This window comes from Schistocerca serialis, chromosome 4 (assembly GCF_023864345.2).
Source record: "Schistocerca serialis cubense isolate TAMUIC-IGC-003099 chromosome 4, iqSchSeri2.2, whole genome shotgun sequence".
Classification (NCBI taxonomy): Eukaryota; Metazoa; Arthropoda; class Insecta; order Orthoptera; family Acrididae; genus Schistocerca; species Schistocerca serialis.
Genome location: NC_064641.1, coordinates 633,599,704 through 633,623,328, shown reverse-complemented (window position 1 = coordinate 633,623,328; position 23,625 = coordinate 633,599,704). Strand labels below are relative to the sequence as shown.

The window sequence follows — 23,625 nt, the reverse complement described above, 5'->3', positions numbered from 1 at the left end:
TGCTCCTGCGCCACCTACCTCAGGGGCAACACCATCCCCCCCATCAGGGACGTCCGTCCCTGCTTCTAAGCCGGAGAAGTGTCCAACTTCTTCGGCTTCTCACGCTCGCAAGGGGTCCCTCGGGTCCCTCCCTTCCCAGGTTTCCACCAGTGGGAAGGCTGACGACCGACAGTGGCGTAAGTGCCCGCAATCAGCTGGTCAATGGGCTTCACGATCCTCCTCAGTCCCGGAGACTGAATCGGTGAAGCCCTCCCAGCCAGTTAAACCCAAGGAGCAGCGTGAGAAATCAAAGAAGAAGAGCTCTAAGCCCAAGGAACTCGCGGTGGCAGCCACCCCACCGCCACCTTCCAGATCTGCGTCTGAGGACGAGGTGGAGATCCTGGCGTCCGCTGAGGACCTCGATCTCGCCGGTCCCTCAGACGCCATGGATAGCACTAGCACGGGTGCTCAATCTGAGGCAGCAGATGACCCAGCGGCGTAATCTGCCTTCCCAGTCCCGTCACGCCTTTGTCCGCCATGGACACTACCATCCTCCAGTGGAACTGCAGCGGTTTCTTCCACCATTTAGCTGAGCTCCGCCAACTTATCAGCCTTCGCCCTTTCTTCTGCATTGCTCTCCAGGAAACTTGGTTTCCAGCGATGCGAACCCCCGCCCTCCGTGGCTATCGGGGTTATTATAAGAACCGAGCAGCTTATGAAAGGGTGTCTGGTGGCGTCTGCATATATGTCCTTCACACTCTGCACAGCGAGTCCCTCTCCAGACGCCTTTAGAGGCTGTCGCTGTACGCATGTGGACGCCACAAGCTGTTACCGTCTGCAGTCTTTACATTCCACCGGATGGTGATGTCTCGCAGCATGTCCTGGCTGCACTGGTCGCCCAATTGCCGCCACCTTTCTTGCTATTGGGCGACTTCAACGCCCATAACCCTCTGTGGGGTGGGTCAGTGGCCACGGGTCAAGGCGCCATCGTTGAGCATTTATTGTCGCAGCTCGATCTCTCGCTGTTAAATGATGGTGCCTTCACACACTTCAGTGTGGCGCATGGCACCTACTCCGCCATTGACCTTTCCATCTGCAGCCCTAGCCTCTTACCGTCTGTCCAATGGAGTGTGCATGACGACCTGTGTGGTAGTGACCACTTTCCGATCTTTCTGTCACTACCACAGCGTCACTCTTCTCATAGCCCTAGCAGATGGGCTATGAATAAGGCTGACTGGGACTTGTTCTCCTCCACTGCCGCTCTTGAGCCTCTCTCTACTGACGTCATTGATGCGGTGGTTCAATCGGTCACCACCGGCATCGTTACTGCCGCCGAATCTGCCATTCCCCGTTCTTCTGGGTCCCCTCGGCGGAAGGCTGTGCCTTGGTGGTCACCTGAGATCGCTGAAGCGATTAAAGATCGCCGGCGGGCGCTCCAGCGTCACAAGCGACATCCCTCCTTAGCCCACCTTATTGCCTTCAAACGGCTGCGTGCGCGGGCCCGCCTTCTTATCCGCCAAGGCAAGAAGGAGTGCTGGGAGCGGTATGTGTCCACCATTGGCCTCCATGTCACTCCCTCGCAGGTCTGGGCCAAGATTCGACGCGTCTACGGCTATCGGACCCCTGCGAGCGTCCCTGCGCTCTCACTGAATGGAGCCGTTTGTACCGACTCCGACGTCATTGCAAATCGCTTAGCAGAGCATTTTGCTATGAGTTCTGCTTCTGCGAATTACCCCCAGGCCTTCCGCTCCATTAAAGAGCGGCTGGAACGTCGGAGCCTTTCGTTTCGCACCAACCACCCGGAATCTTACAATGCTCCATTCAGTGAGTGGGAATTTCGCAGTGCCCTAGCTGCTTGCCCTGATACCGCTCCTGGACCAGATGGCATCCACTGTCAGATGCTGAAACACCTTTCAGTGGACTGCCAGCGGCGCCTTCTCGATGTTTACAACCGTCTTTGGGTCGAGGGGGAGTTTCCGTCGCAGTGGCGGGAAGGCATTGTCATCCCCGTTTTGAAACCTGGAAAGACCCTTCTGGAGGTGGACAGCTACCATCCCATTAGCCTCACCAACGTTCTTTGCAAGTTGCTTGAACGGATGGTGAGCCGGCGCTTGCATTAGGTACTGGAGTCTCGGGGCCTTCTGGCTCCGTCTCAGGGTGGGTTCCGTAGAGGCCGCTCCGCCTCCGACAATCTGGTGAGCCTGGAGTCGGCCATCCGTACTGCTTTTGCCCGCCGTCAGCACCTGGTCGCTGTCTTTTTCGACATGCGGCAGGCGTACGATACGACTTGGCGTCATCACATTCTTTCTACGCTTCATGGATGGGGTCTTCGGGGTCCTCTGCCGATTTTTATCCACAATTTTCTGTCGTGTCGTACCTTCCGCGTGCAAGTCGCGGCCTCATATAGTTCCTCCCACGTCCAGGAGAACGATGTGCCACAGGGCTCTGTTTTAGGTGTCTGTCTGTTTTTAATAGCCATTAACGGGCTTGCTGCGGCCGTGGGAAATTCTGTCTCCGCTTCCCTGTATGCTGACGACTTCTGCCTTTACTACAGCTCTACTGGCATTGCAGCTGTTGAACGTCAGCTACAGGGCGCTATCCGTAAGGCGCAGTCTTGGGCTGTAGCGCATGGGTTTCAGTTTTCGGCAGCCAAGACCCGCGTTATGCATTTCTGCCGGCGCCGAACAGTCCATCCTGAGCCGCGGCTTTATCTTGCCGACGAACTCCTTGCTGTGGTGGAGACCCACCGGTTTTTGGGGGTGGTTTTCGATGCCCGGTTGACTTGGCTGTTTCATATCCGGCAGCTTAAACAGACGTGTTGGCGGCATCTAAACGCTCTGAGATGCTTGAGCCACACCCGCTGGGGCGCCGACCGCTCTACCCTGTTGCGGCTCTACCAGGCGTTAATCCAGTCCCGTCTGGATTATGGGAGCCTGGCTTATGGCTCAGCATCCCCATCTGCGTTACGGGTGCTGGACCCAATTCTCCACAGCGGGATACGCCTTGCCACTGGTGCTTTCCGCACCAGCCCTGTGGACAGCGTACTAGTGGAGGCAGGTGTACCTCCACTGCGGGTACGACGCCAACAATTACTGGCTGCTTATGCTGCCCATGTTTTTAGTTTGCCCGGGCATCCAAATTACCATGTCCTGTTCCCGCAGTCGGTCGTCCATCTGCCGGACCGTCGGCCCCGGTCGGGTTGTCCGATCGCCGTACGCGTCAAGGAGCTTCTCTGCGGACTTGGGTTTTTCCCTGTTCCGCCTCCTTTCCAGGCGCCTCTGCGTACACCCCCGTGGTGTGTTCCTCGCCCTTGCCTTCGGCTCGACTTGGCGCAGGGCTCGAAGGACTCGGTCCCTCCAGAGGCCTTCCGCCGCCGCTTTTATTCCATCCTTGCCACGTATCAGGGCTCTGGAATTGTTTACACCGACGGTTCGATGGTTGCTGGTCGTGTCGGGTATGCGCTAACTCTAGGGGACCATTCCGAACAATGGTCCTTGGCGGCTGGCTGCAGCGTTTACACTGCTGAGCTAGTCGCCATCTTTCGAGCCTTAGAGTATATCCGCTCCTGCTCAGGTGAGTCCTTCGTGATCTGTAGCGATTCTCTGAGCAGTTTACGAGCTCTCGACCAGTGTTTTCCTCGTTCTCGTCTGGTGATGGCTATCCATGAGTCCCTGCATACTCTTGCGCGTTGCGGCCGCTCTGTGGTCTTTGTGTGGACCCCCAGTCATGTCGGTATCCCGGGCAATGAACATGTTGACCGCCTGGCGAAAGAGGCCACGTGTAAACCATCTCTGGATGTTGGCCTCCCAGAGACTGATTTGCGGGCCGTCCTCCGCCGAAAAGTTTTTGCGCTTTGGGACGCTGAATGGCGCGATCGGAATACACCCAATAAACTCCGTGCCATTAAGGAGACGACGACTGTGTGGTGGTCATCCCTGCGAGCCAACCGCAGGGACTCCGTCGTCCTTTGTCGGCTCCGCATTGGCCACTCCCGGCTAACACACAGTTATTTACTGCGCCGGGAGGACCATCCCCTGTGTCGCTGTGGGGCAGCTTTGACAGTGGCACACATTCTGTTGGCCTGCCCCCTTTTAGCTGTGGTCAGGCAGACATTTGCGCTGCCTGATACGCTCCCTGCCCTTTTAACAGAAGACTCCACTATGGCTGACTTAGTTTTACGTTTTATTCGGGCAGGGGGAATTTATCATTTAATCTGAGTGTTTAATTTCTTTTATTGTTTTGTGTTGATTCTGGCCTTTGGCCTATGATTTTCAACTGATTTTTTTTTAATGTGTTTCTACGTGGTTGGCTTTTCCTTTTTTATTTCTATGGTCGGCCAACCACCGTCACACTCTGTGTGGTTTTAGTTCGTTTTGTCTTGTCCTTGTCTCAGCTTCTCTTGTTCTGTATCGTCTGTGATCTCTTCTATTCCTCGTTTTTATTCTCTGTGGGTGTTCTTTGTCTTTGGAAAAAGGGACCGATGACCATAGCAGTCTGGTCCCTTTACTCCCCCCAAACCAACCAACCAACCAACCATTGTACAGGGGCCTGAAGATGACATCAATATAGTGCCAAAACTGGTAGCACATAGAAGTTCATAAAATAAAATAAATTTCTACAATACATATGGCTGTTGATAAATTATTGCATCAAGGGGAGTGGGGGGAGGATTACCACTGTTGACAAATCATTAACTATAGGAATTAAACTAACACTTCGCAGTCTCAGTGTGAAAATGTTGTCAGTAGCAGAGCTGCTGTTTGCCATAACTCTAGGTGCAAATTGTATGAGGGGAGCTGGATTGTATGAAGTGGAGAACCCATTTAGCTACTTAATATTGCATCTTTCTGCTTGGAAGTTAAATAGTTAAGCAGCCCATCAAATTGTTCACAAATAATTCAAAATTAGCATATGGAGCCCTGTTTATTGAAACGATTGTCAAGTTTCCATGAAAATTTATGAGTATCGGTGTTTTTATCCTACTGAATGTAAGTGACAATTGAAGTAGCTTGTATTGTCTGTATTCCACAGACTGTCGTCAGGTTACTAATGTCTTCTATATTGGTTTCAGAGGCTACGAATGAGTTTCACTCCTATGAATTGTTTACGTAACATTTGCTATCTTGACACATGCAGTGTGCCTGGGTGTGTATTGTGGGTCTAATGCAAAGCAGATAATGTCACATCTGTAGAAGTGATACAGAGGGGAAAATAAAATATCTAAATTTTTAAGTTGAATAGAAGCCCTTTACTGAAAATATGATCTGAATTCAAAGATAGTAGAGGATTGGAATTCAGACATTGTAGATGATCTCTAAGTAAAAAAAAAATCTAGGTAGGGTATATATAGACAGTCTTTCAAAAGTCTTTCCCAAATTAACTTCAATGGATACATACTATAAAAACTGTTTCAGCATGTTTGGGATAGTGAGATTTACAGTCTGAGATGAAAGTAATTGAACAAATTTGTGGTCACTTACAGATCATAAATTCTTCTTGTTACTAATTAAGTAGAGTCATTTTTTCTTCCTCCCCCTCTTCCATCTTTTTGTTCTTGTCACAGCATTATTATTATTATTATTATTATTGTTATTATTATTAAAAATATTTGTTTGCTGTTGTGTTCAGTGTTTTCCTAATGCTGTTTACTTTAGTGCAGCAAATATATTTTCTTAAAAACTATTTGTTTCAGCTATAGTTTGGTGCAAATTGTAGATAGTTGCACATTTATGTGAACTATTTTCTGCTATTTATATTTTCAGGTTGTTCTTGAGAAGTCACTAATAAATTATGTGAAGAAGTTTGAGCAAATTTTGGAAAGAGGTCCTGACTCCCAATCAAAATTGACTGGTGGTGAAGTAAATGGAAACATGGAACACCCACAAGGCATTGATCTTCTCTCACTAAGTGGTGGCTCGGATGGTGAAATGAGTGAGGAAGAAGGAAAAACGCTGAAGAAGACAAGACGCACTGCAGATGCCACTACAAACAGAAAAAAGAAAACTAGGAAAACACAGAGTTCACCCCTAGAAATTGCAATAAGAGATGCAAGACGAGCCTTGAGTCTTGATAGTGAAGATGGAGACTTCATCGCTGTAAGTTCTTGAGCATAAGTGATATTTGGAATATTTTAAACTGAAACTACTGTACCAATAAGTGCCCAAATATCTGTGTGTTATCAATCAGACATGAAGAAACAGTTGCCAAAATGAGAACAAATGAATAATTATTTACTTTGGGTTATTGCCACCTTCCCCCACCCCCCTGTTGAGGCGTTCGGGATTTGTCAGTGAACACCGTGATAATGCACTTTTGATGAACTGCTGATGTAATTGAAAGTTGTGCTGTAGAGGGTTCCAAAACTTATCTGCCGGTTGGTTTCAGTAATGTCATTGTTAAACTTTTGTTGTGATTGTCCAAAATGTCACCAGTAATAGTAAGAAGTTTGAGCTAACTGTAGCATACCAGATTTGTTGATTCATTTTGTGTGTGAGATAAAAATATTGTAGTTAGTGATTTCTGTGTAGTGAAGAGTAGCAATTCTTTCAGTTTCTTTCTCTCAGTTTAGTTTGTCGCTACTGAAATCTGAAATAAAAGTGGGCCCATGGACTAATTCTTGAAATGACAAGATATGTATATCACATCTCTAATTTAGTATATAAGTTCTGTTTACCATTATCTTCATTTCTTTTATTACAGGAAAGGGAGATAGATAGTGAATGTAATCTGCCTGTTGTTCATGAGGAATTGTTGACAGAAAATCAAAACAACATTTCTCCAGAAGTAATTTCGCCACAAGTGAGTTAATATCCATCTATAATTTCTTCAGACTATGACTCAGATGTATTAAATGAAAATATCTTTAAATTTAAAGTGACTTACTTTTGTAAAATAATTTAAATTGTTCTAAGAGTAATTTAAGTGAATGCACAATATCTGTACTGCAAATACACATTCACACATGCATTTATATGAATAAGAATGACTGCTGTTTTACATAACCAGCTTCCTTTACTAAGTATATTGAAGACAGTTGGAACTAAGTAAAGGTATAATGTATTTCTCAATAAAGTATTTCTGTTGGTTTTCAGGTCGCAGAAGAAAATGTCGTAGCTGATCATCCTGAGGGTGGTAATGAAACTGAAGCTAGCAAGAAAAGCAAAACCCTAAGCAAAAAAAATGTTTCACAGCAAGTAAGTTTGATAAAATGTACTCACATTTGTTTACGATTCAGTACGCACACTGAAATTTGATGTTAGGTTTCCCAGCGTACAATGATCTTGAACTGCTCTTACATATGCAGCTTAGAACTCAATGGATTCCTTTCAAATACATTCACAGAGAGTGCTGGCCTGCTCTTACACTTTGTTCCTGTCATACTTCATACGGTGTCCTATAGAGAGGCAGTGCTCTGCAGCAGCTGGCAATTTTGGCTGGCACTTGTTTCTGTATTGCCTGTGTTCTGTGTACGTCTCCCGTATATTCCAGGTGGTCCGGCCTACATAAATTTTCTCACACGGAATACGGGAGACTACTTTCGTTCTGAATACCAGGTCGTACTTCAGAGACTTTAAAGCTTTGGTTGTGCATATTATGCACAATATTGTTTTTACAGAAAATTCTTCCAGTTTTAGCAAATGTGTTTCTCGTCAACATTAAATACACTATTAGTATAGGTGTTTTACTCCTGTTTTTCCAGCAGCATGAAGCATATTCTCCTTTGGTGTCAGATTTGGAGATTGTTACGTCCTTTCTCCCAGAAAACTGATTTTAGGTGTTTTAACTCTGTAACCAGTGTGGTTTGATGAGAGCTTTCATAATCCCGGTTCATTTAGAACACCTTCACACTGCAGTGGGTGAAGACAGTTGCAGTCATATGAATACAAATACGTATCTGCATATGGATTTGTTCATGGGTGTCTTCAACTGGAAAATTTTGCAGTTGTCCATCATAAGAACAGTGGAAGACCTAGCATGAAAACTGGTGGCAAATGGGGCACTGCATAAGTATGCTAGCAAAGCAGTAACATTAGGAATATGGTGCGGTTTTTTTATCTGGCCATAATTGGAAAGCTTATAGTCCTAAAAAGTTTTTACTCAATCTGCAACTGCACAGTTACCAGTGCGTCCCAAAGACCTGTGTTAAGACTGAGCTTTTTTTCAATAAATGAGGTGTGGCTATAAAATAACGTGACCGATGTCACGCATATGCCAGAGATGAAAGACCAATAGCTGTGAATCCTCCTCCATCCAATGTGGCATCTGTGTTGTCCGTAGACAAATCATTGTAACAGTGACTTTCATTTGTGGAAGAGCTGCTATTTTGTTTCGCCAGAAAAAAGTTATAAGTGCAAAAATAGAACAACAAATTGTCGTCAGCTTTACATGAAAATTGGAAAAACTGTTGCTGAAACCTGCCTTTAATAAAAGAAGTCCATGGTGAAGACTGTTTACTATGTACGTGGGCTTTTGAGTGGTCCAAGCATTTCCATGATGTCCAAGATTATGATGAAGATGACTCGTGCTCAGGATGCCTTTCAACATCAAAAACAGATGAAAAAATCGAAAAAGTAGATAATTTGATTCGATCTGACTGTCGGTTAAGTACCTCATCAATTGCTAAAATTTTAGGAATTGGCAAAGAATGTGTTAGGCAGATTTTACGTAGTCAATTTAACATAAGGAAAGTGTGTGCGAAACTGGTGTCAAAAATTCTCACAATTAAACAAAAAGCAGCTCATGAAATTATTTGTATTGATACTTTGAATATCATTGAAAATTATCGTAGTTTCTGGGAGAGAGTGATGATATTGGACTAACTTTGGGTTTTCACTGATGATGCAGAAACTAAATGCCAATCCATGCATTGGAAGGGCCCAATTCAATGAAGAAACCTCGAATGGCGAATAAAGATTCACAGCAATGATGGTAGTTATTTTCAATATGAATGATATTGTGTAGCTCACCGAGTCCCTGAAGGTCAAACTAATAAACAGTATTACTACCTTGAGGTTCTTGCTCAACTCTGTGAGAGAGGGGGGAAAGAAAATCCAAAATGTGGAAGAATGAGTCATGGGTTGTGCATCAAGGCAACACACTGGCTCATGCTAAAAAGTCTGTTAAGAGATTTCTAGTGACATACAGTATCACTGTGTTAGACCACCCATCTTATTTGTGTGACCTAGTGCCATGTGACTTCTATGTATTCACCAAGGCCAAATTTGCATTAAAACGAATAAGATTTCAGTCCACTGAAGCAGCGAAAGAAAAAGCTATGCATGTCATCGAGGAGCCCACAAAGAAGGACCTGCAGCATGGTTTCCATGAACGGAAAATTTGTGTGAAGTTATTTTATAGCCACACCTTGTATTGGGTGCTTAACTAAAAGTAGAAACTCTGCGGGGCAGTTTGCCGCACAAAGTGACCTCTATTTTAACTTGTAAGCATCTTACCACTCTTGATAATAAATACCTTTAAATGGTTTCAGCTGATGGCCTGCGTGAGGTGAAATTCTGTGAGTGATACTGACTTCAGTTAAGACCTGAATCCAGCAGTTAGTTGTAGAGTACTCTCCTTCAGCATTGCAGAAGGCAGTTTGTTCTGTATGAGGAGATAGTTGTTTGGTCACCTGTGGATTAGTAACACTAGCTTGATGGTCAGATTGACAATATGCGATTAGTTCATAACATGGAGAATAGTAAATAATTAAAAAACCAGTGATTACCTCTTTCAACAGTTACCATAAAGCAATCGTGCAGACACATACGTGACTATGTGACAGACAATTAAGTACCTTCTCTGTTGTGTCAAAAACTGATTATTGATCATATTGCACCAGAGTTACATTGTGTGAGCATTAATAGGTCTGACATCTTAAAAAGCAGTAACGTAGTCATTCACAGGAAAAACGTCATTGGATAACTATAGAGAAGTTAAGAATGATTTATACAAAACATCTAGTTACAGGGCATGAGAATTGTCATCAGTCTGGTTAATGAAATGTACTTCGTGATGTTGTAGTTGTGGTCTTCAGTCCTGAGACTGGTTTGATGCAGCTCTCCATGCTATTCTATCCTGTGCAAGCTTCTTCATCTCCTGGTACCTACTGCAGCCTACATCCTTCTGAATCTGCTTAGTGTATTCATCTCTTGGTCTCCCTCTACGATTTTTACCCTCCACGCTGCTCTCCAATACTAAATTGGTGATCCCTCGATGTCTCAGAACACGTCCTACCAACCGATCCCTTCTTCTAGTCAAGTTGTGCCACAACCTCCTCTTCTCCCCAATTTTATTCAATACCTCCTCATTAGTTATGTGACTACCCATCTAATCTTCAGCATTCTTCTGTAGTACCACATTTCAAAAGCTTCTGGTCTCTTCTTGTCTAAACTATTTATTGTCCACGTTTTGCTTCCATACATGGCTACACTCCATACAAATACTTTCAGAAATGACTTCCTGACATTTAAATCTATACTCGATGTTAACAAATTTCTCTTCTTCAGAAACGCTTTCCTTGCCATTACCAGTCTACATTTTATATTCTCTCTACTTCAACCATCATCAGTTATTGTGCTCCCCAAATAGGAAAACTCCTTTACTACTTTAAAGTGTCTCATTTCCTAAACTAATTGCCTCAGCATCACCAGAGTTAACTCGACTACGTTCCATTGTCCTCGTTTTGCTTTTGTTGATGTTCATCTTATATCCTCCTCTCAAGACACTGTCCATTCCATTCAACTGCTCTTCCAAGTCCTTTGCTGTCTCTGACAGAATTACAATGTCATCTGCGAACCTCAAAGTTTTTATTTCTTCTCCATGGATTTTAATACCTACTCCGAACTTTTCTTTTGTTTCCTTTATTGCTTGCTCAATATACAGATTGTATAAGATCGGGGATGGGCTACAACCCTGTCTCACTCCCTTCCCAACCACTGCTTCCCTTTCATGCCCCTCGACTCTTATAACTGCCATTTGGTTTCTGTACAAATTGTAAATAGCCTTTCGCTCCCTGTATTTTACCCCTGCCACCTTCAGAATTTGAGAGAGAGTATTCCAGTCAACATTGTCAAAAGCTTTCTCTAAGTCTACAAATGCTAGAAATGTAGGTTTGCCTTTCCTTAATCTTTCCTTAGGGTCAGTATTGCCTCACATATTCCAACATTTCTACGCAATCCAAACTGATCTTCCCCGAGGTCGGCTTCTGCCAGTTATTCCATTCGTCTGTAAATTCGTGTTAGTATTTTGCAGTCGTGGCTTATTAAACTGATAGTTCGGTAATTTTCACATCTGTCAGCACCTGCTTTCTTTGGGATTGGTATTATTATATTCTTCTTGCAGTCTGAAGGTATTTCACCTGTCTCATACATCTTGCTCACCAGATGGTAGAGTTTTGTTAGGACTGGCTCTCCCAAGGCTGTCAGTAGTTCTAATGGAATGTTGTCTACTCTGGGGGCCTTGTTTCGACTCAGGTCTTTCAGTGCTCTGTCAAACTCTTCATGCAGTATCATATCTCCCATTCCATCTTCATCTACGACCTCTTCCATTTCCGACCGAGTGAGGTGGCGCTGTGGTTAGACACTGGACTCGCATTCGGGAGGACGACGGTTCAATCCCGCGTCCGGCCCTCCTGATTTAGGTTTTCCGTGATTTCCCTAAATCACTCCAGGCAAATGCCAGGATGGTTCCTCTGAAAGGGCACGGCCGACTTCCTTCCCCATCCTTCCCCAATCCGATGAGACCGATGACCATGCTGTCTGGTCTCCTTCCCCAAACAACCAACCAACCATTTCCATAATATTGCCCTCAAGTACATCGCCCTTGTATAGACCCTCTATATACTCCTTCCACCTTTCTGCTTTCCGTTCATTGCTTAAAACTGGGTTTCCATCTGAGCTCTTGATATTAATAGAAGTGGTTCTCTTTTCTCCAAAGGTCCCTTTAATTTTCCTGTAGGCAGTATATATCTTACCCCTAGTGATACATGCCTCTACATTCTTACATTTGTCCTCTAGCCATCCCTGCTTAGCCATTTTGCACTTCCTGTCGATCTCATATTTGAGATGATTGTATTCCTTTTTGCCTGCTTCATTTACTGCATTTTTGTATTTTCTCCTTTCATCAATTAAATTCAATATCTCTTCTGTTACCCAAGGATTTCTTTTAGCCCTCGACTTGTTACCTGCTTGATCCTCTTCTGCTTTCACTATTTCATCTCTCAAAGCTGCCCATTCTTCTTCTACTGTATTCTGTCCCCCATTCTTGTCAATTGTTCCCTAATGCTCTCCCTGAAACACTGTACAACCTCTGGTTCTTTCAGTTTATCCAGGTCCGATCTCCTTAAATTCCCATCTTTTTGCAGTTTCTTCAGTTTTAATCTACAGTTCATAACCAATAGATTGTGGTCAGAGTCCACATCTGCCCCTGGAAATGTCTTACAATTTAAAACCTGGTTCCTAAATCTCTGTGTTACCATTATATAATCTATCTGATACCTTTTAGTATCTCCAGGGATCTTCCATGTATACAACCTTCTTTTATGATTCTTGAACCAAGTGTTAGCTATGATTAAGTTATGGTCTGCACAAAATTCTACCAGGCGGCTTCCTCTTTCATTTCGTAGCTCCAATCCATATTCACCTACTACGTTTCCTTCTGTCCCTTTTCCTACTCCTGAATTCCAGTCACCCATGACTATTAAATTTTCGTCTCCCTTCACTATCTGAATAATTTCTTTTATCTCATCATACATTTCATCAATTTCTTCATCATCTGCAGAGCTAGTTGGCATATAAACTTGTACTACTGTAGCAGGCATGGGTTTCGCGTCTATCTTGGCCACAATAATGCGTTCACTATGTTGTTTGTAATAGCTTACCCACACTCCTGTTTTTTTATTCATTATTAAACCTACTCCTGCATTACCCCTGTTTGATTTTGTATTTATAACCCTGTATTCACATTACCAGTAGAATAAAGTAACTGGATGCAGGTGTATAAGGTCACTAGGTTTATTTTTAAATAAGACCACATAGAAAGTTACTTCATTCAGTATGGCACATATGTAAAAAACAATAGCATGAAAAAGAAAGTTGCTACTCATCATAAAGTGGAGATGCTGAGTTTCAAATAGCCACAACAAAAGACTGTCACAAATAAAGCTTTTGGCGAGTAAGGATTTCGTCAAAAATAGACCACACACACACACGCGCACACACACACACACACACACACACACACACACACACACACACACACACACACATGTGCAAATACAACTCACACACGACTGCAGTCTCAGGCAACTGAAGCCACTCTGCAAGCATCAGCACCAGTGCATGATGGGAATGGTGACTGGGTGGGGGTAAGGACGTGGCTGGTGCGGGTAGGCGGAGGGTTAATAGAGCAGGGGTGGCAGAGAATGAAGTGCTGGGGAGTGCACAGGGACGAGGTGGAGAGAGGGTAGGGCACCTACGTGCTGTCGGGAGGTTAGACGGAGGTTGGGGACGGGATGGGGCTTAGCGGACAAGGAGGAAGTAAAAAGACTGGGTGGAATGAGGGCTGTGTAGTGCTGGAATGGGAACAGGAAAGGGGCTGGATGGGTGAGGACAATGTCTAACGAAGGTCGAGGAGGCAAGGATTGTTACAGGGAAAGTTCCCACTTGCGCAATTCAGAAAAGGTGGTGTTGACGAGAAGGATCCATATGGCACAGGCTATGAAGCAGTCATTGAAACAAAGGATGTAATGACTATAAATAATGCTTACAAATTAATAAGGGGACAGATGTTTTGTTTCACAAGGTAGTATAAGATTCATCTGGGGTGGTAGTCAGAAAAAACACTAATGCATTTGAAGTGAGATAAATTGTCATCAACAGCATCATAGTGGATGGTGAACTCTGCATAGGGGTAGACAATGTGTTTGAAGAACTCGAAGAACCCCACAATGATAAGGACAAACCTAATGTGTCCTCCTTGGCTTCATCCAGCTGCTCTTTCAGAAGTAACAGGAATTTAGCTTTCAGTTCTTTTATATGTCGTAAAGTTTCCTGAAATCAGAGAGCATAGGCTAAAGTCACCCATTCAGCATCATCAATGAGGGACTGCTAGTATATTTTCACGTTTTTTTCAGTCAGTTGGCAAATACTTTGTTGACATCTTTCCTATTGTCTTCTGCCTCCGAGGGAAGTTTAATTTTACCATGTCATATTCAACCACATCACATATTTCTTCCAATGTATCACAACGTGCCAATTTGAGTTTCTGTGGTAGTCAGTTGTTCACTAGAGGCTCCCATACTGTCCATATTTTACTTGTGTGGTACATTTCCAGAAGAGGAAGGCCCCTTCGTGTTAAAGTGAAAGAACGATAGGTTGGGGTAGAGGGGTGACAAATAATGGGTTTCTTCAGTTTTTCCTAGACAGATTTCTGAGGCTTCAACAACCTTCCAAAAGAAATGCTGATGTTTTCCTTTCTTTGTGACAAATCTGTTTTGAAATTAATGCAAACTGAAGCAAATACAAAGAAGATATGTCCTTAAAAATGACTTAAGTTTATATCTGTTTCTGTACTTGCAAAACATGACATGTTTGTGGTCATATAAGTTAGCGGGGTTGTAACATGTAGATGTTCTGCAAATTTTCCAGTAATTTGTATTACTATATTAATTTCTAGTACAACCTCTCACAAATACTCATTAACTATCATTGCAGGTATTTGGCTTCAGCAGGCAGCTTTCAAGACCTAGCTCTTCAGTTTTACAGAGAAAAAGGTGCCATCAATAACATTGTTTGATCAACATCTGAAGATTTTCCAGAAATCTTCAGATGTTGATCAAACAATGTTATTGATGGCACCTTTTTCTCTGTAAAACTGAAGAGCTAGGTCTTGAAAGCTGCATTCATTATTTATGCCTGTTCAGGATCAATGTATGTGGAAAGTTTTTGCAGATCAGTATGACGAATTGTGGAATTGCCAGACTATCAAATAATCTCGAGCCATAAGTTACAAAGGTTATTTTTCAATTGTGGTGATGGCTGTCGCTGATGCTTATGGCATGTTTATGCTGACCGATGGCGGGAATCATGGAAAGAACAACAACAAAGTGGTATTTTACCACTCTTCATTTGGTTGATAGCTCAAAGAACATAAACTGGATTTTCCATATCGTACTTCGCCAGGAAATTTGAATGATGAGCTATTTCTCTACTACCTCATTGTGGAAGATACTTTCTCCTTTACTATCATACTTAACGCAGCCATTTCCGAAAATTGTTGAATTATGCAATATCTAGTTTTCAAATATGTACAGATAAGAAGTGTCAAATGCACTGTCAGGATGTTAACATCCAAATTTAGTGTGTTTGAGGGGTCAGCCGCATAAAACAAGGATTGTATTGTAACAATAGTAAAATAATGGCTTGTGTGTGCAGCATAACTTTATTTGCTTTCGTGAAGATAAGTTCAGCATCCATTAATTTTTATCAGCATGCTGCTGTGCCAGCAACGCCTAATGGGAGTACCTTGGAGGAGCCATCATCACAGTCGCAGTCTGTTGATTTATAAATCAAGTTGGTTGCTTGCTGCTATGCTTTTTACGGGTCTGTTCAAAATGGTAGACTTAGGGGGTGCAGGGCAGCAGTGTTGACGTTTTGTATGCAATATGCTGAAATTTCCAGGTTGGCAATGTCGTTAGTGCATGTATAGAGACAGTAAATGTGCAGATGCATGTGCTCCAACAAAGAGTGCCAATTGAAAGACTTCTTGTGGCTGCCTGTTTTCATTAAATTGCAAGGCTCAAAATAATTTTAAAGGCACTGTATCTGTGTCTACACATCAGTAATAAAGAAGAGGAAAATATCCACATTAATTTAATATTCTTTCCTCACATCACAAAAATTGTTTTTGTGGTAGAACAAAGGAATAAAGGCCTCTAGGTTTACATCCATCTCCTTTGCCCAGCATGAACAGCAGTAGAGTAAAGACTGTTTCACAGATGATTGTCACGTGGTGCAGTGCAGATTTATCAGACCAGCTACTCATTACAGTGCAGAAAAAAAGAGGGGAGGGTGGATTGATTTATTGTATTTATCACTCTCAGATTAATTTTCACACACTCTGAATGTATATACTGCTGCAAACTACACCATGATACTTTTTTATTTTTTTGTGTTGATGAGGTTGTTCATTGAAAGGGAAAAAATAAAATTATCCAAACAATTCTAAGATTGTCCAGTGCATGTGCATACCACCTTTGATAGTTATAAAGCTGTGTGAACTTCTGAATCCCATTTTCTTGAGTTCTGCTACACAACATTTTCAGAATTTTTGCACCATCATGGCAGTCAATGTTTAAACTTGAATTATAGTCCCATCTGTTCTTCTGTGCAGCTCTTGGAAAATTACTTTCTAATACGCATGTTTCAGTGTACTGCAACAAGGGCTTGCTCAGCTTGTATACTTGCAATTAATTTTCCCAGCTTCTTGCAAAGGACAATTCAGTTTCGAATGAATGAGTTTGAGCATATGATCAGTATTTTACAATCACAGACCAAAAACTTACATTTTTTATGTGACTTAGCAAACTGAAACAATGAAGATAGGGAATTAAAAACAAAATAAAGATTCTACAGTAAATTCGTATCCTTTTTCCCTCATTGTGACCTTCCTCTACATCAGGCTGATCACACTTGCCATTGCATATAGTTTTATTATGTAATTACATGCACAAGGGCTTTTCTAAACAAAATGGATGAAGACTACCATCTTTGAACAGTCTTCCAGAGTTCACTACCAGGTGTATTGCACTAACTTTGCCTGGAGTGATCAACACTACATGTCAGCAGACAATAGTGTTTTAACAGTTCCAAAAGTTTTGCTGTCTACAGCTGAGTGTGTGTTTCCTACACACTTGTTTTGCCAGAGAATACATTGTGAATGCTTCACTGACATTTTGATATAATGGGCACTCTTGTCTTTGCCATTTGCAGATGTGTGAATGCTGAACACTATTGGAATGCCTGGAAGAGAGTTTAGTGTCACATCGGATTTCTCAGAATTTTATGTCCCCTAAAAAATACATCTTATTCTTAAACAGCTGCAAAGAGTATGTGATTTCTCATCCAAAACCCTCATTTTAGTATGAATAAAAATCAGTTTTTAAGGTGGTTATTTTAACAACAATGTAAACAAATTGTGGCAGATGTTAGTTGCTGTTCGTCAGAGTGTTATTAGCTAAAAACGCAGAGAAAATAAACATTAACACAACTTCTGGGTTAAGTAAATATAGTTAGTGTAATTGCTGTTGCTCTTTATGTTTATCATCTTGTCCAGTAACCTCAACAGATACAACAAACAGGAGAGCTAGTTGATAAGCTTAAATTTTGGTTGGCTTCTGTAAAACTCCCATTCATGAAATTACATTCTTTTTGCAATGTGATGTCTCTACTGTCGGCTCCTGCAATTCAAGAGCTGAAGAGCCTATTTCCAGCCTTATCAGCTCAAATACATGAGATTTCATGAGCATTGAATGTTATATTAAGATCAGAAGTAACTGGGGAAAGCATAACGGCATTTGTGTGCTGCTGGGTGGGTTTATAATGATGTGGATAACATTTTTGACATGTACACTGTGAGTTGCTGGCTGTCATGGTGCATTTGCACCAGCACTACACCAATGGGATACTGGGAGATGTTGGCAGCCAGTACTAAAGATGAATGACTTGGGTGGCTCGTAGAATGAACTTGGCACAGCAGTTTACATTTATCTGATAGTTCAAATTCATTTGTTTTGCAGGACTCAGTTTTTCTCTCTCTTGTCTCCTCATGGTTTGTTGTGGGTAGAACACCATCTTTTTCAGTGTTTATTCTTGATACTTTATATGATAAAAAAGAAATTATCCAATTTGAAATGTAAACTTGAATTCTTCAAAACATTGAATAATGTAGATTTTGTAAATGTTTCTAAGGAGACTCCTGTTGCTACTTGATCATCAATGTGATTTGCATGTAGAACAATTTGTTCTGTTATTTGTTGTAAGAATCTCCAGAATAATACGGGAACGCTGGCTATACCCAAAGGGAATATCTATTATTGGTACCTACCAGGAGGAGTATTATTTATTACTATTGATTATTGTGAGGATTTTTAAAATGATAACGGAATGTATCACCTACACCAACGTTGAAAAAGTACTCACTGCCCAGTAATTCTGTTAGAATTTACACCATGTTTAAAGTCATAAATTTGTCGATGTGTGACTGGTGTTCATTATTGCTTTAAAGATGCTGCGTAAATAGAGCACACTATTTAGCTTCTTTACAATTACTAGTTATGAGGGCTAGTTGCTGGACATTAGAAAATCACACCACCCTGACTTGGTACTTAACGTTGGCTTATCATAAAAACAAAATGGTGCTACACAGAACAAACTTAGTTTGCATTCTTTAAGCATTACATGAACTTTCTGTACAGATCCTAGTGTAGACAAGAATGTAAGTGTCATTGTGGATACAATCAGTTTACTGGAAAGAAATGACACTGGAAGCCATATTTACTTTGTCTGGAAGAAAAGCTGAAGAGGGGATACGTTTTCTGCTGCCAGCCTATTTACAACAATGAGGGGCACTGTATGGAGAACCTGTTTGTATTATACTTTCCCTGGAATAGATCATTTATAAAATCTGTTGGTTATCATACATGACTAATTGTCATAGAGCTGGGAACAGTGGTGGTGAACTTGGGCAAAAATATGTATCCAAATTTATATGAGTGATGAACGCTTCTATGCTGACATGAAATCTAGCTTCTTGCTGTTGAATCTATAGCATTATGAGTAGCTTGTTGTTGAGTAGGCTTTGTTCAGGTTACAGTGCTGTAATTTGGAACATGCCAAATAATGAGGCAGGCACTTCGCTTGTTCTGGCAAATCACAGAGATGTGACCTCTCTTATTGCATGCTGTGCGACAAGCCCCAACAGTGCAAACCATCAGACCTACTACTAGCTTTGGGGGAAAAAAAGGATGGTAATGCCCACCTGAGCTGCCTTGTCAAAATGACTTACAGGAAAGCCGAATCTCCTGTTTAATGGTTGCATCCGTACAAAAGCCAAATCTCTTGCTTCAAGCAGAACACATGCAGAATGAGATTTTCGCTCTACCACGAAGTTTCATTTCAGCGCACGAAGTTTCATATCAGTGCACGCTCTGCTGCAGAGTGAAAATCTCATTCTGGAAACATTGCCCAGGCTGTGACTAAGCCATGTCTTCTAATATCCTTTCTTCCAGGAGTGCTTTTGCAAGGTTCGCAGAAGAGCTTCTGTGAAGTTTGGAAGGTAGTGGCAAAATTGAAGCTGTGAGGATGGATCGTGAACCATGCTTGGGTAGCCCAGATGCTAGAGCAGTTGCCCGCACAAGGCAAAGTTCCCCGTGTTCGAGTCTCGGTCTGGCACACATTTTTAATCTGCCAGGAAGTTTCAGAACAAGCATGATTTCGTAATATGATATTACACATAATCTGTAAACTTATAGACACAAAATAAACCAACCTTTGTGGTTATAATTTTATTCCCATTTGCTGTTTTATAGGAAAATTAGTTAAATTAATATTTTCTACCTTACACTTATTAGCGCTACAGAGGCAGAAGTTCATATCCATTCATAACTTACCCTTTTCTTGTGCCACATAAATTTTCTGTGACTGGAGACATCTGTAGATCCTATCTTGTGACACAACCTTAACTGTTCACCACACGTACCTACATGCCCTCTGTACTGTTAATACAAAGTTTTTTGTTTTGTCATAGCAACAGAAGAAAACCTTGGAATCTAATCTTTCTGATGTCAATGGACAGAAAGTCACTGGAAGAGAAACCAGAGCTAGCAAACTAAAATCATTGGAGACTGTAAGTTAACAACAAATCAACACTTTGCAATATGCCTCTTATATATTAAAATCAGGTACTGTCTTTCTTCAAACCATAAAAAATACTTAGATTTATAATGTGTCCTGCTTTCAGTTGTATTAAAATTGACATTCCAGTCTGAATTGAGATATTATGTACAGTAAAGTTAGAGTTCATTGAAGAGCTTACATGGAAATGACAGGTTCAAAATCTTCTACCAAGTCCAAAATTATGTATCAGGATGTCACTTCTTTTAATTGTCAGATTTGAAGAGGTGTATATTTCTCTTCTCATGCCCTGTTCCATGGCATGCTATACTTAAGTCTCATTTCTTGCTGAAACAAAGGAGTCAGTATGTTAGGTGAGTCCATGTATAAGATTGCATAGAGCATTTTCCTTGGGTTTGCAATAGAATCAGCCTCATTATACTTTCAAGGGCACAACCTGGTATCTATGAAAATGACAGTAGTAGTTTGCTTCAGAATATCCCATAACCATTCATTGCCTTTACTTTATTTTCCAGGAAACAAATGCTATGAGTAGTCAACTTCAGAATAATATTATGAAAAGGATAGTCGCTGCTCACCATATAGTGGAGATACTGGGTCACAAATAGGCGTAACAGAAAGAATATCAGAAAGTGCGCTTTTGGCCAAAAAGGCCTTCATCAGAAAGACCCCCCCCCCCCACACACACACACACACACACACACACACACACACACACACACACACACACACACACACAGACAGAGAGAGAGAGAGAGAGAGAGAGAGAGAGAGAGAGAGAGAGAGAGAGAGAGAGAGAGAGAGACTCACGCAAACGCGGCTCTCATCACATGCTTGATCACAGTGTTGGGCTGCTGAGGCCAGACTGCGAGCAGCAGCACTTTATGGGAGAGGCAACCGGTTGGTGGGGGTTAGGAGGCGGCTGGAGTGGAGTGGAATAGCAGAGTAGGCATGGGGGACAGTAAAGTGCTGCTTGTGGGAGCATGCAGGGGCGAGGTGAAGAGCGATTAGGGCAGCTAGGTGCAGTCAGGAGGTTAGACAGTGGGCAGCGAGGGGAGGGGGGTGTAGCAGAAAAGGTTAGAAGTAAAAACACTGAGTGCGTTGGTGGAATAGAGGGCTGTGTAATATTGGATTGGGAACAGGGAAGGGGCTAGATGGATAAAGACAATGACTAACGAATGGACACACACGTATCATCATCCTGAGCCAACCTATTCATGGCCCATCTAGAGGAAGCCTTGCTAAACAGCCAGAATCAAAAGCCCTTATCTGGTTCAGATTCATTGATGACATCTTTGTGATCTGGATTGAGGATGAGGACACATCCGCTTCACCTGGTCCTACTCAACCCAACAAACCATCTACCTTTATTGAGAAATGGTCCATCTCTAAATATACCGAGGGTTTCACTGAGACCTTCACAGTCTGTAATTACCCTCCAAACCTTGTACAAAAACAGATCTCCCATTCCTTATCTCTCCAGTCACCCAGCACCTCCCAAAATCCCACTATCTGACCACAGAGGAGCATTCCCTTTGTGTCTCAGTACCACACAGGACTGGAGCACCTGAATCACATTCTCTGCAAGAGTTTAGACTACCTCTCATTTCCCCTGAAAATAGGAATGTGCTATCCACTATCCCTCCCACCCCTCCCACAGTGGTATTCTGCCACCCACCAAAACTACACAATATTGTTGCCCATCCCTACACAAACCCTGCTGCCAACACCTGGCCTCATGGCTCATATACTTATAATAGGTCTAGATGCGAGACTTGTCCCATATATCCTCCCACCACCATCACCTACTCCATTCCAGTCGCAAGCATCACCTGTCCCATCAAAGGCAACGCTACCTGTGAAACCAGTCATATGATCTACAAGCTAAGCTGCAACCACTGTGCCGCATTCTACATGGGCATGACAGCCACCTAGCTGTCGGTTTGCATGAATAGTCACTGACAAAAAGGTGGCCAAGAAACAGCTGGACCACTCCATTGCTGAACATGCTGCCCAACATGATGTTCTTCATTCAGTGACTGCTTGTCTGCTTGTGGCATCGAGGTCCCTTCCACCAACACCAGTTTTTCTTATTGCACAGGTGGGAACTCTCCCTGCAATGTATCTACGTTCTTGTAACTCTCCTGGCCCTAACCTTCGTTGTTCTTACCCATCTAACTCCTTTCCTGTTCCCATTCCAATAATACACAGCCCTCTATTCAGCCAACATATCCACAGTCTTTTTACTTCTCTTCTTCTCTGCTCCCCTTTCCCCTCCACCCTCCATCTAAACTCCTGACAGCACATAGCTGTCGTACCCTCTCTCCACCTCGTCCCTGAATGCTGCCATTATCAGCAATTTACCGTCCTCCACCCCACCCCTACCCTGCTTACACCTACCACCCAGTTACCTCTCCCATCATGCGCTGCTGCTCACAGTCTGGCCTCAGCAGCCAGAGACTGTGGTGTGTGTGTGTGTGTGTGTGTGTGTGTGTGTGTGTGTGTGTGTGTTCCTGATGGAGGCTGTGTTGGCCTAAAGCTCACTTTGACAGTCTGTTTTTTGTGCCTATCTGTGCTTCAGCATCTCCGCTATATGGTGAGTAATAACTATCCTTTTCATTATATTGTTCCACTTTTTCTTTTTTTATTAGAAAGTGTAGCATCCTTCAGTCTTTTCTTTGGAAGAGTACTGACAATTAGTTGTTGGGTGGTTCTTTTTTTAAACAATGTGATTTGTGAATTCATTTCTTACATTAGCTGTTGTGAAAATTACCATGAGCACTAGTGTCCTCTTGATTCCCATTGATTTTGTGACTTGTTTGCTGTGACCACTTGTTTATTAGTCGGCCTAAGGTTAGGCAAGTGGAGCAACCAGTAGCAACAGCGCCAGCATCTAGTCTTAGCACACAGTGTTTAGTTTAGCTCAATGCCTTTGTTCTAAACAAGCTTCTGACAAGGAGTGAATATTATTTGTATTTTTTCTGATTGATTAGTGTTTATTTACATGTAGAGCCTGCATATTTACTTCCTGCAGTAGCTTTTGTGAAAGCCAGATCTCTAGTGGCAAGTAACTATTTACACATCTGTTGCCAGCAGAGAAATTTAAGTCTGTTTTAAGAACTTATGGATATTTGCAATGTTGCGCCATAATGGAAACTCTACACAGCAGATTTCAGTGTATGTTTATTCTTCTCTTTTTAAGTCTTGCGTCCACCCCATCTTCAGTAGCACCAGTCAGGTAATTTTCTCATTTGCGGGATCTGTTTGTTCTTTCTCAGTTAGTCTTTCTCAGTTAGTCAAGATTGTTTTGTTTGTATTTTTTGAAATTTCACACAGTGATTTTACACGTAACAATATGTCTTGTTGTGTGCGGATGCAAAGGTAATTGGCCACTGCCCATAAACAGATGGAAGCTGTGTTGGCCACAGTCAACAGGCTTTTGGCCTCTGTTCAAAGTTGCAACATCAGGACACCAGAGACGAGACTTGTGATTCCTTTGATGCTGTTGGAATTCCCTGGTGACCCATTCATCACTTTGATTTCAGATACGAATTTCTAACCAGTCTGTCTTCAGTCAAGAATGAGTGGCAGACTTAGTGGGTTCGCATCTCTCTGGGTGGAACGGTGAAAGTGGGAACTGGCTGCACGGCTGACCCCTTACACCTTAGCAACAGGTACGAGGTTCTACCCAGTGTTGTTAACAGTTCTGAGCCAGTGTGAGATGCCTCTTCTTTTG

The 23,625-nt window shown here is 42.6% G+C and overlaps 1 protein-coding gene across 2 annotated transcripts in view; it reads left to right on the top strand.

The window, feature by feature from the left end:
- The window catches only part of LOC126475468 (condensin complex subunit 3), a 193,202-nt gene that overhangs the window by 154,842 nt on the left and 14,735 nt on the right, over nt 1–23,625 (top strand). Inside the window, exons 18-21 of one of the 2 annotated variants that reach the window (XM_050103352.1) lie at nt 5,742–6,074; nt 6,679–6,777; nt 7,071–7,172; nt 19,783–19,881. In XM_050103352.1, coding sequence (XP_049959309.1) covers nt 5,742–6,074; nt 6,679–6,777; nt 7,071–7,172; nt 19,783–19,881 — 633 coding nt within the window. The remainder of the gene's footprint in view (nt 1–5,741; nt 6,075–6,678; nt 6,778–7,070; nt 7,173–19,782; nt 19,882–23,625) is intronic. The other variant, XM_050103353.1, reaches the window with a different exon arrangement.